A 12,886-nucleotide genomic window follows, 5' to 3' on the forward strand; every position below is an offset into this window, starting at 1 on the left:
TATGCTTTGAGAGCTTTAAGCTTTTCAATTCGTTAAAGCTTTTTATAAAGCTTTAAAGCTTTACTCGTTTTACTTAAAGGCTATAAGCTTTTCAAAACGTTTTTTTCTTCCTCCGTGTTTTCCTTTTTGCCACCTTTTGCGTTCAAATCTAATACTGCTGATTAATGCCCAAAAGCATACGCTCTATTCCAAACAATTGAACTCAAAACCATCGACCTATGAGTGTTGAGCATGCCTTCTGTCGAATAGTACTGTACTTTAGAGATGACTTCGTACAGCTCCACCTGAAGGAGATAAAAGCCACTTCACAAATTTTGCAGTTGAGTTGTCACTATTTGTTCAATCTTTGAGCTACTATTTCATTTCACCTGATCTTCATGTGCTTTCAGTTCCTTCAAACGTTGCATTTCCAATACCCTCTTGTGAGAATTCAAAGGAATCTTGTTGACAAAAATAGAACTACTAGTAGACCTATACTCAGGCTGTCGTCGTCATCATATGCTGAGAAGCTTTCTTACTTATTTGAAAACGTTTGCCCTTTGTAGGGATAACTTTGTGAATGGGCTTCCTCATCCTCTTGCATGTGGACTTCTTCAATAGTTTCATCAGTCTCCCAGCCTCTCTTGGTGAAAAACAAGTTTGGCCCACCCCGAGTAGTAACCATAAGCACCTCAATTCTTTGCTCTATGCTGCTTCTACATGACCTATATCGGAAAGGTACATAGCGTGCAACCAAGCGGTATCCACATTCATATTGTTGCTGATGACGGCCAGTCCTTGCAACCGGAGAATTAATCAACACGCGTCGTTGTCCTCTTCCATGGCCAAAGACATGTGCCGATTGAGTTGCTTAGTGATAAAACTATAGGAGAAAGTGGAAGAATCATTTGTATCAAACCAGAAGGAGTTGAATTTGACAAATGGAAAGACACTGAAGATAGTGATGATGGGCAATGCTATCATTGTCATCTGCTCCTTATCAGAGTCTGCATCTTTGAACAACTGGATAGTGTTATTAAATGACTCTTGGCTAAAAACTTTCAATGACTCTTTTGAAATTCCCAGAACAATGTCTACAAATCTTTGCAATATGAGCACTATAGGTCCAATAATGCCACCAAAATTACTAGTCTTGAGTTGCTACTGAACCCCTTTGAGCATGAATATTTTTGTCTACATGTTCCCTAGAAGCAAGTCCTTGAAAGTTGCCAAGAAAATCATCATAACCTTGATCTTAAGCTGCAAAAACTTGTGACCCAACAACTCCCTTTGCTGATGCAACCACTTTAAGTTCTGCAACCCTAATAAAATGACCTCCTATAACTAATACATTTTTGAGTTCACTATGAGCTTCATCTTAAAGTACCAAATCAGATTGATGTTTCCAAATGTCTCCCTTTACTCCAAACTTGACATTGATATATCATCCAATTTTTTTCCTTCATAGCACCTGCACTTGCTCTTTTGATGATAAATCATAATCTACTTTTGTCCTCCTAATTTCGGTTTCATGCAATGTTGACTGAGTAGAAATATGCTTCGAAAATATACTATGTGCTCAATCAAACACGATTTGAGAAAAGATGCAACGTTTGATCCATGCTATGCAATCAAACAAGCAATGCTCTACACAAAAAGATGGATGCACTGAAAAATAGAGTGCCTAGCCTATCTACATGTGCATGTGTATCATGCTAGATGCAAACACAGTTTCTTGGTTAGATTAAATCCTTTATTTCACCTCACATCACTTAGCAAGGAAATGTTTTACTCCACTCCACCCTCCCAAAACCTCACTTTCACTCAAAAAATGGTCCTCATGATGTTGACCAAGAAAACAACCCAACTTACAACTGAAGGCATCCTTCACGACCCTCAAACTCACACAACCACCTTTCCCACTCATCCAGAAATTCTTATTTGAGTGATGAATATCCCAGCTCTTGTGCGTGCACAATGAAGGTGCTCTCTTAGGTGCGTGTGGATCTAAATTTTACTGCATATAGCTACAACAAGCATCATGCTGTGCTAATGCTCAATGATGGTGCAAATCATGCATCAACCCAACCCATGGCATGGAAGTAATTGATAAAATCAAGAGACGTCCCTTGAGTGTGTCCGAGTGAAGCAATGCGGAAGCGAATGACCGTGACAAAGAGTGAAGAGAGAGAAGAGAGAGAGAGAAAGAGAGAAACGCAGAAAATCTAGAGTGTAGAATGCTGTATAAGGATGTAGAATTATACACGGGTGCAGAGAGAGTATCTGCGTATGTCTCCGCCTTGAGGACCTCGATCTTCGTCAATCCTGAGTGTTGTCTACGTCATTAGCAGGCTGAAATCTGTAGATACAAGTGTAGAAGTCTGCTGGAAACTCAGCCTTATAAAGGCTGAAAAGAATGCCTGAGAAATACCTGAAATAACCAGGTCGACTGCATTAATGTAGTTGGACAGTCCGACTGCAGCCACGTGGCAAAACTGCCATGTGGCACTATTGACGTGGTAGGAGATGATTCTCAACATCCCCTCTTAGATCCTGGACAAGGCAGCAGATGCAGGGATTTGGAATGTCGATGAAGTAAAGCCTGGGGAAGTGACTTCGTAAACAAATCTGCAAGATTGTCTTCAGTCTTACAGTACTCCATATCAATGGTCGCATCTAGAAGCTTTTCCTTGATGAAGTGATACTGGATCTCTATGTGCTTTGTCCAGGCATGGAATACGGGATTCTGTGCCAAAGCAATGCAACTCTTATTCTGGCACCGCAAGATAGTAGGACGAGTCTGGGAGCAACCAAGCTCCTCCAACAACCACCGAAGCCACACAATCTCACATGTGGTAGAAGATGTAGCCTGATACTCAGCCTCAGTCGAAGATAAGGCTATCGTGGGCTGCTTCTTGCTTACTCTAAGAGATAGCACCAGCACCCAAGGTAAAACAATAACTTGTAGTAGACCGCCTTTGATCCACATCGCCAGCCCAATCTGAATCACTCCAACGTGCAAGAACAAGATTAGAAGCACCTGTACTTGCTGGATAGAAAATTCCAAGGTTGATATTCCCCTGAGAAACCGAAGTATCCTTTGAGCAGCTTGCCAATGCACCTGTTGAGGTGCACTCATGAACCTAGCCAAGAGACCTACAACAAAACATAGATCAACTCGTGTGTTTAGGAGCCAAATCAATGAGCCAATCAGCTGATGGTAGTGAGTAGTATCTGCCAAAGGAGAAGCTGCGTTTGAAGTGTCCTTCCAGTTTGAATCCATAGGAGTAAAAATGGACCGACAATTCAGCTTCAGGCCATACAAGGCCTTCTTTAACCTGTAAACCGTCCCATTTGAGGAAACAAAGACAAGAGGTTGCTCTACATAGATCTCCTTTTTCAAATTACCATTCAAGAAGGCCGACTTCACATCCAACTGAAAAACAAGCCATCTTCTATGACCAACCAAGGCAAGAACAGCACGAATAGTCGCCATGCGAGCTGTAGGGGCAAAAGTATCATGAAAGTCAACACCTGGGGTGCTATGCAAAACCTTTAGCAACAAGGCGAGCCTTGTGCTTGTCCAATTCAGTTGCCGGAGGCAATGAAAAGGTAAAATCTGCACTTGAAGGCCAAAAACACAGCCTTCTTCCTTCTCTAACAGCAGAAAAACAGCAGTAGCTTCACCAAATCTTCTCTTTCCTCGCACGCCCACGCCCACGCTCGCGTCAGCCTTGTTTTGATGCGCAGCCCACCTGCTCGCACTTGAACGCTGAAAACGCAGCCTTGTGTTACGCTGAAAACTCCTCTTCAGATAGGTCCAAGTCCTTCAATGCTTTGATACCATGTCAGAGTGAAGCAATGTGGAAGCAAATGACCGTGACAAAGAGTGAACAGAGAGAGAAGAGAGAGAGAGAAAGAGATAGTGAAACATAGAAAATCTGCAGTGAAGAATGCTGTATAGTGATGCAGAATTATACACGGGTGCATAGAGAATATCTGCGTATGTCTCCACCTTGAGGACCTCGATCTCCGTCAGTCCCGAGTGCTGTCTCCGTCACCAGCAGGCTGAAATCTGTCAGATACAAGTGTAGAAGTATGCTGGAAACTCAAACTCAGCCTTATAAAGGCTGAAAAGAATGCCTAAAAAATACCCGAAATAACCAGGTCTGCTCGGCTGTCAGACCGTCCGACTGCAGCCACATGGCAAAACTGCTATGTGGCACTGCTGACGTGGTAGGAGATGACTCTCAACAGAGTGCAATGTGAAACGCTTGTGAACCCACAATTCCTTGTGATGTGCAAGAGTCTAGGCAAGAAAATATACTTGTTCCAAAATGTTCAGCAGCTTCCAACAAATTCTAGCTCCAACCTATCTAGAAAACTCCAATCTCAACCAAGGCTATCAAGTTTCCATACTCAAAGAATCCAAACAAAAAAATAAAAACAATTCCTAAGCTAGACAAACACAAAAAATCCAACTTCAAATCAACAAAACAAATGATCACACAAACATCTAAGCTAACAAAAATCCAACCTATCTACACTTTTTCTAGGGGTTTTCAATGTATACAAAAACACTTGACAACGTTATATCTTTGTCTTCCATATTACTCTTTCCTTTCTCCATCCTCTCCATTGCTTTTCACACCCTGCAAGGAGGACATTAGGGTTCGTGGCTTCTGCATCTGTCTCCACCTAGCGTTTTGCAGCCTATATGATTTGGCGTTGGTCCTCCTCACCTCATGTCAACATCAGGCTTCGTTTCCAACAGATTCAGGCCATTTATAGTAGGTTACACCTCTTTATCAGCTCTATGTCAGATACATGCGTTTTTGTGTTTGCTTCACTCCTGAAGGGCTGCCTAGTAGTTGCCCGTTTGCAGCCACTTGCATGGAGAGATCTTCATCAGATATTCTTACGCTTACGTCTTCTCCTCCAGCTGGCTGCCCTACAGTCGTTTTGATAGCAGCCATCATCTCGGAGAGATTTCAGCATATCGTTCATCTTTGGACTCTTGGAAATATTTGACAAAATAAACAAACCTTTTTATAGACTTGAGTCCTCACCTTAAAGTGCCCCCAGTGTATTCGCACTGGCCTCTAGGTCACTTTATGACTCAAGGTTGTGACCAATGTGTGGGTGGCACGAACACATTGGTCACAAGCTTGAGTCATAAAGCGACCTAGTGCGAATGCACTAGGGGTACTTTAGGGTTAGGGCAGCTTAGTCGCATTTATAGGACTCAAGGTCCCTAATCATTATGTGATCACTGCTCCTAGATTTTAGGCCCAGTAGCTGACACGCCTATACATGGGAGGTTTGAGCCGGTGGTATGGGATGCCCGCACTTGGGATACAGTAGTGGCCCAGTAGGCTGCTGATGGGGAGGGGTATGTGCTGAAAGTACTATGTTGGGATTGTTGGCTATACCTTTACTCACGTAGCCGCCCACTAAGTTGTGTAGATTAACCACTTTGAGCCTCTATCGTTCTCAGTTTTGACTGCAAGTTGTGTCTACAAAGAAGGTTAGGTCAGGGATATTGGATTAATAACCTTGTTAGTCATGGACTTCTATTCCAACCAAGGCTCTGATCTTAATAGATCTTTGGCGTGGTGTTTTTGTTTTCTTTTCTTTTCTCCAGCAAACTTTGATAATATTGATTTGCATACTCTTGAGTGGGATGTCACGGGCACAATCTTGCGTGCAATGTGATGGGCCCTATTCTTGGTTGATGAAGTGTGATAACAGACTATATGGTGTGTGATGGAGATAGATCCTGGGGATGGTTAGTGATTGATCATTATGGAATGTTAAATAATTGGGCTTCAGGTATTCTTTTGATGCCAATATGTGATTGATGTGATTGGATCTCACTCCTTGTTTGTTACGGCATCAAAGTAGTGATCGCTGGAACATATAATGTGTTGAAAAGTCGGACATCACGAGAGATTTACCCTTGTCTCTATGTGCTGTTGTTTTAAATTTAGCCATTTCTTGAACCTTGCTTGTGCAAGATGTGTTTTGGTGATGACCAGCCCAAAACCCTGATCACGAAGGATGCATTAAAGCTGGATCAGTGACAAATTGGTCACAAGCAGATTTTGCAGTAGCAGTTCTTGTTGAGTATCACAGGCATTTATTTTTACTCAGATTTGAATTTTGGCAAACAGTGATGATGCACAGAAGTGAAAAGCAAAGCTAAAGAGTAACATTAGCAACTGAAATAGCTAGAAGAGAGCTGAAAGCATTAAACAAAACACAGGGCTAACAACTATAGTTGCAGTTGTCAAGGGGTTACCACAATTCATATGAAGTCAGACTCAGCTGGCCAACACCGTAGGACAGTTGGTGTATATTATGTTTGTTGCCATCTTATTTTGTTTTAGCCTTGTGTGAACTGATCCTAAACATTGTGCTGTTTGCACTTGAAACTTGATTGCACATGAGCTACATTCATAGAAACCAGCCCTGAAACTGGAATTCAGCTATATCATAAGAGCTTGTGGGAAAAATTAGTCGACTCATCAGAGCTCAAAATCTTATTTCTGTTCAGTAATGTTACTGGCCATGGGATTATATTGTGAATGCTTCTGTATATCACAGAAATATGTTTTAAGTCCACATGTATACTCACCAAGGTCGCGAGTATAGGCAGTGATGGTAGGAATAGACCAATATAAATTACGTTGAACAGATGTTTGAGAGGCAAAACTTTTGCTTTATCATTATTTCTGCTTGTCTGTAGATGCTCATAATAGAATGCTAGAATAAGGTGCCATTTGATTTTATGACCAGGTGGAAGACTTCCCGTTTTAGAATGGAGGGTAAGATACAACATCGCAGTAGGCACTGCTCGGGGTCTGAACTATCTGCACACAGGATGCCAGCGACGTATCATTCACAGAGACATAAAAGCTTCCAATATTTTGTTAGGTCCAGACTTCAAACCACAGGTTGGTTTGTCTCTGATATCCTCACAGTGCCAGGCTCCCAAGGATAAGACATCTTGATACGATAGTTTGTACTTGCAGATATCCGACTTCGGCCTTGCAAAATGGTTACCTAATCAATGTTCCCACCACGTATTGACTCCAATTGAAGGCACCTTTGGGTATGTGCATCATCTATACATTATAACATTTATGAATAAACAAGCATTCCAAAGAATAAACTATGTGGATATGTGGGAGCTTCTGAACACATTATTTGCGTCCTACACCTGTGATAATTCTTGATAAAGTTGGGTCAAAAGCATTCCAAAGAATAAAGTATGTGGATATGTGGGAGCTTCTGAACACATTATTTGCATCCTGTGCCTGTGATAATTCTTGATAAAGTTGAGTCAAAAGCTACATGGTTTTGGCAGGTATCTTGCCCCAGAGTACTTCATGCATGGAATCGTTGATGAGAAGACTGATGTTTTTGCATTTGGGGTGCTCTTACTAGAGCTTATCACTGGCCGTAAACCAATAGAAGGTCCTCAATCAAGCTTGATAATCTGGGTAAGAAAGAAGTACCACCTATATTAGGATGCGTGACCAACTGACCAGTGATAAATGTCCTGCCATCCAATGGAACAGGGGATGCACTCCCTCGTACTACGGATTCTCAACTTTCTATGGAAAAAAGATGCACTCCCTTATGCTTCTGGATGCTCAACTTTCTCACTATAGGCTTTTGTGGCCTCCCAAGAACCCTTATCAATGTGTCACGATATTGATAAAAGACATGGCAGAAGATTTGGCTCATAATTCTGCCTTAAGACTTGCAAAACACTTTCAAATCCTAATTCAACCTTTTTTGATTGTGATGCATAGGCAAGACCTCTCTTGGAAGGCTTAAAGATGGATGAACTTGTGGATCCTCGACTTAATGGTAGTTTTGATCCACAAGAAATGCAATGTACGATGATGGCAGCAGCTCTATGCATACAGCACTCTCCACTTTGCCGTCCTTGTATGAGTCAGGTCTGTGGCCAGGGTTGCAATGCAAACTCATAATAACTTGGGGTGTTTTGTTGTCTGAAGGTACTTAGTGTGTTATTGCAGGTCTTGGAACTGTTAACTGACGAGCTCAGTTCAGATAGAGCAGACTCCCTGAGTATGTTATCGTCCCAGTCATTTTACCTCCAGGACCCCACATTTGATGGTGACTATAGCTGTATAAACTATCGCGATGACCTTCAGCGACATCGAGAAATAGCTCTGCAGTTCTGAGAGCTTCGTTTTGCAACAATTTTGACTTTTTTGTGCCAGGTTTACAAGCTTAGTTGCTCAACCCTGCTAAAGTGAAAAAGGCAAAAAGCTATCCATCCTCAAACCTCCCCACAGAAGATGTTCTTCCAGAAGAGAAACAAAAACAAACAAAGGATAGATAAAGGGAGGGTGAGGCTGTACCATTAAAGAACTGCTCTTCTCCAACCCTTCTATTTCAAAACTCATAGGCTCATGCCTTATGGTATGTTTTTTTGGTAAAGAATGTTTCAAGGCTCCATTGTATTTATTCGTTGTCAGTACCCTTATTGACCAATAATTCTCACTGTAATACAACACCCATTCGATTCCCAGGTTAAGCTGCAACCCAGCAGGGTAGATTCCTTAGGGACATTTGTCCGATTTATCTGTGGTTTCCATTGACTCGCCAAGAGAGGAAATCCGGATAGTGATAATCAATTGATTGCAAATCATTTACAATTTCCGATCACGTTTTGTACTGTCATCAAGAAGCTTTGTAAGTGCTAATCTTGATCCAGTTTAACAATTGGAAAAGCGACCAGCAGCACTTCCAGTCTTATCCAATGTCCCCTGGTAATTAATTTTTGCAGGCCAAAACTTGAAGAAAAGGAAGTGGATTAGAAGTTTCCCCCCCGGTGAAAAATTAGGAGGGGAAATTTTAATTTGATGTAAGCACAAAGGGGCCTGGTAATCAGCCGTCTAAGCAAGATCCATACCCTAAACCGGCGAAAACTTGCAGGCTAAAGCGTTTAACCGGCTTCAAGATCTGTTTCGTTCAATGCCAGCCTAAAAGGGTATTTTCACAAGTCTCAAGCAAGAAAGTTCTACGTATGAAAGAGTTGTACTAGCCACACGTTTTGGAACAAGGTAGGAAACAAAATCTCGACCAAGTTTCCTGTTGTATAAGCTTTTAAGACGCATATAGCAAGCAGCTTAGACAAACATGCTCTTGTCCTAGTTATCCTTATCGTATGCTATCGAGCGCTTCACTCTCTTAAAGCGTCATTCTAGCAATGATATTTGTTAGCATGTAGGTATATAGATATGTAAGAATAGGTTGAAATTTGTCATCTTCATATAAAGATGAAACAATTTATACTTTTGGGAATGTGGATTTAAAGAAACAGGCATCACAAACCTTGTTAGCGTACAATACAAATACCAAAGATACAATTTCCGTCTTGACCTTACATTGTTATGTAAGTAGGCTAAAAGCTATTATGATATACGATATGAGAGAAATGTAAATGTAAAACTACTTTTGGGTCAAAGAATCATGATGCCATGGTTAAGCACATAAATAAGAGCCACGATCATCCAACCACCCATCACAACAAAAGGAACCCAAACAAAGACATTAGACAAGATAATGTCAAAACATAAGATTGATCTACATGTAGCGTGGAGACTACGTAGAAGCACTCACTAAACATGAAACATAAAACCATGCTAGCATGGTGAATATTTGGCACAATACTCTTTGAAAATTCATAAGTAAGGGTTAGGTGTTTGTCCTTTCCTCGTTCAAGAATTACAATGTATTGTTTTACATTGTGGTAGAAACCAAACAACTAGTAGCAAACTTACTTAGATGTTGAAAGTGCATTCCTATCCAATATATATATATATATACATATATATATATATATATATATATATATATATACATATATATATATATATACATATATATATATATATATATATATGTTTTTTTTTTCTATGTCTCGTGTATGGATAAGACAAATATATATATGATCTCAAGGTTTAGGCAATGATGATGCATAGATAAAGATTTTGGATATCCAAGTTTATACCTTGATCTAGCTAAGTCTTAAATCTTTTAATGGATGTAGAAATCACCCCTACAAAGGAGTGTTGAGATGTCAAGCTCAACATGAGTTGACACTCATGCACTTGGGCGGTTGTTTTTGCATTTATATCATTGACAATACTTGCATCAACATATACTTTCAATAATACTTCATAACTAGATATTAGTTAGTCCATCTACCGAAGTTACACAATATATATCTAGTCATCTTTCTAGTTAGCGAGTCCACAATATAAATGGCTTATATATTGTGTATGTTGTGCTATCTCTTTATTCTTGGTAGACCATCATAGTGGAAAAGAAGAATAAGAAATAATATTAGGATTTTTAGCTTTCAATCTTGTGTGCATTCTCCATGTGTTGTGTGTCTTGCAACATCACAATCTTTGTGCCTCCCGTATCACAATAATGTCTAAATGAGGAGGAGTGAGTTGTAAGTACAAGAGTCTATAAGAAATCCCTACTATGAGGTATACTTGTGAAGATCTCTCTCATATGATCTCAAATTGAGGAATAATCTTTGTGAGCTTGGAGTGCTTAAGGAAGCGTAATAGATATCTCATTTGAGTTTATGTTGTTAGATTCATATTCTAGGTTCATTTTATCTTCGTTTGGGAGTTACAAGTTGTTCATATGCGAATTTGGTAAGATTTGGGAACTCTACAAACTTTGTCATTTTGCAAACATGGTGCATGCATTGGATATAGTAGATAGTATATATAGACTATCAGACATTACAAGTATTGCTTAGGATATGCTTGTGTATTAAATTTAATATAGGTGACACTTTGTCTAAATTAGTAGATTGTTGATAAAAGTAAAATTTTGGGTTTTGTTGTATAATTTTTGAGAGATTTAATCAAATTGTTAGTGATAAGCTTGACAAGCATAACTTCCATACTTGGAAGTTTAGATTGACCAACTTTCTTATCGGTAAAGGTTATTGGGACAACATTGAAGGAGATAATGTTAAGACTTCATAGTTAGTGAAAGAAAATGCCATATATGAGTAAGCCAAGTTATTTAAGGAATGGAATTATGGTGCTCCAAAAGTTATGTATTGACTTTCAATCGGTGTTTTAGATAATATGATTGGGCATATAGATGATGTAGATATATCACTGCAAAAAGCATGGAATAACTTGGTCAAGTTGTTTGGTACATATATCAAAGTTAGAAAGTTACAATTGAAGTTTGGGCTAAACAATGTCAAGTGTGGCAATTTGTCTATTAATCACTATGCGTTGAAGATTAAGAGCATTGTCGAAACTCTTGGATCTATTAAAGTACTGGTTGATGATGTTGCTATAATGGTTGTATGTTTGAATGGTTTGAGTAAGGAGTATAAGTGATTCTGGATCTCCATTAATACAAGAGACACCATCCTTGGTTTTGTAGATCTATTATCTGGATCGATATTATAAGAGAAAAACTTGGGACTTGTTGGATTCTCATCACAAAGCAAGAACAACTTAGAATAAGTGCTCTACTTTAACACAAACAGAGGTAGGAGTTGTGGTGGTAGAGGCGGTGATGGTGGCTATTCTGGGAAAAATTAGGGGTAATCTTATGAATCATAAGAATAGTCATATACATGTGGTAGAGGCGGTATGGGAAGCCATAGAGGATGTGGCAAACAGAATATAGGTTATGATAATAGTGAATGCTATGATTGTAGTTAGAAAGATTATATTGCATATGATTGTCCAACAAAGAGATTGTTATATATCTATTAGTAATCATGTTGATAATGAGAAGTTATTTATTATGCAACATATGATGAATGCAGTAAATACAAATGCATCTACAGTGAGTGATAATGTATGGTATATCGACTATAGGTGTCTCTAACTATATGACATCTCGTGGATAATATTTTAGAGAAACGAAAAATCTTGAAATGCTTGCTTTTGTGAAAATATATGATAATACAACCATACAATATCTTGTGGAGAATGATTTAGAGAAATGAAAGATTTGTGAAAATAGGTGATAATACGTGTTCTATTACCCATGTTGGGAGTGTCCCATTGTCTATTACGATAGAAAAATTAATTGTTTAGTTGATGTATTACTTGTGCCAAACAATACAAAGAATTTTATTTCTTTTGGAAAAATGGTTGAGTAGGGATTGCAAGCAAAGTTTGATTAGGATGGCTGCTTTCTTTGTAGAAGATTTCAAGAATTGATGTAAACTTTTTGCAAAAGGTAAGCATGTGGGATATTAAGGAGAAAATTGAGGTGTTCTCTTACTTTAAGCATTTTAAAAATCTGGTTGAGGTATAGATATATGTGTAGATTCAGTACCTAAGGTTAGATAGGGGGAGAGCATCTCTCCAATGAAATTCAATAATTTTCTAAAACATGGAATTTGGAGACAGTTTATATGCATGTATACTTTGTAATAAATTGGTATTGCTAAAAGAAAAAATATGCACATTGTAGAAATTATAGAAGCCTCAATGGATGACAAGAATATGCCTCATTATTATTGGATTGGTTATCTCTACAACTATATATATTATGAACAGGACTCCCATTGTTGTAGTGCATGATGTGACACTAGAGGCAAAGTTTATTGACAATAAACTAGATTTCTCATATGTTAATGTTGAGACTTTAGGCAATCACACCCAATGTAGCCTATTTGTATGGAGTAGTTGGGCCAAGGGAAATGCATGCAATCTAGGAGAAGGAAATGAATCCCATAAGCACAGTGGTGAAAAGTGCTATCTACCCAAAAGTCTATAAAGCATTGTACTTGCCTATCATTTGAATGCAATGTACATTTTGTCCCTTTGGTCAGCATCATTATCTGTGCATACAAGACTGTGTT

General features: G+C 39.1%; 1 protein-coding gene across 3 annotated transcripts in view; it reads left to right on the forward strand.

Moving 5' to 3' along the window:
• Positions 1-8,680, forward strand: part of LOC148034089 (receptor-like cytosolic serine/threonine-protein kinase RBK2) — a 28,618-nt gene extending 19,938 nt beyond the window's left edge. For 2 of the 3 annotated variants that reach the window (XM_087682081.1, XM_087682080.1), the window contains exons 8-12: positions 6,778-6,935; positions 7,014-7,093; positions 7,349-7,484; positions 7,800-7,949; positions 8,031-8,680. In XM_087682081.1, coding sequence (XP_087538207.1) covers positions 6,778-6,935; positions 7,014-7,093; positions 7,349-7,484; positions 7,800-7,949; positions 8,031-8,198 — 692 coding nt within the window. In that variant the 3' untranslated portion in view covers positions 8,199-8,680. The remainder of the gene's footprint in view (positions 1-6,777; positions 6,936-7,013; positions 7,094-7,348; positions 7,485-7,799; positions 7,950-8,030) is intronic. The other variant, XR_015691429.1, reaches the window with a different exon arrangement.
• Positions 8,681-12,886: the final 4,206 nt, after the last annotated feature.

This window comes from Lygodium microphyllum, chromosome 7 (genome assembly GCF_053477565.2).
Source record: "Lygodium microphyllum isolate KBCC chromosome 7, Lygodium_microphyllum_v1.1.10, whole genome shotgun sequence".
NCBI lineage: Eukaryota > Viridiplantae > Streptophyta > Polypodiopsida > Schizaeales > Lygodiaceae > Lygodium > Lygodium microphyllum.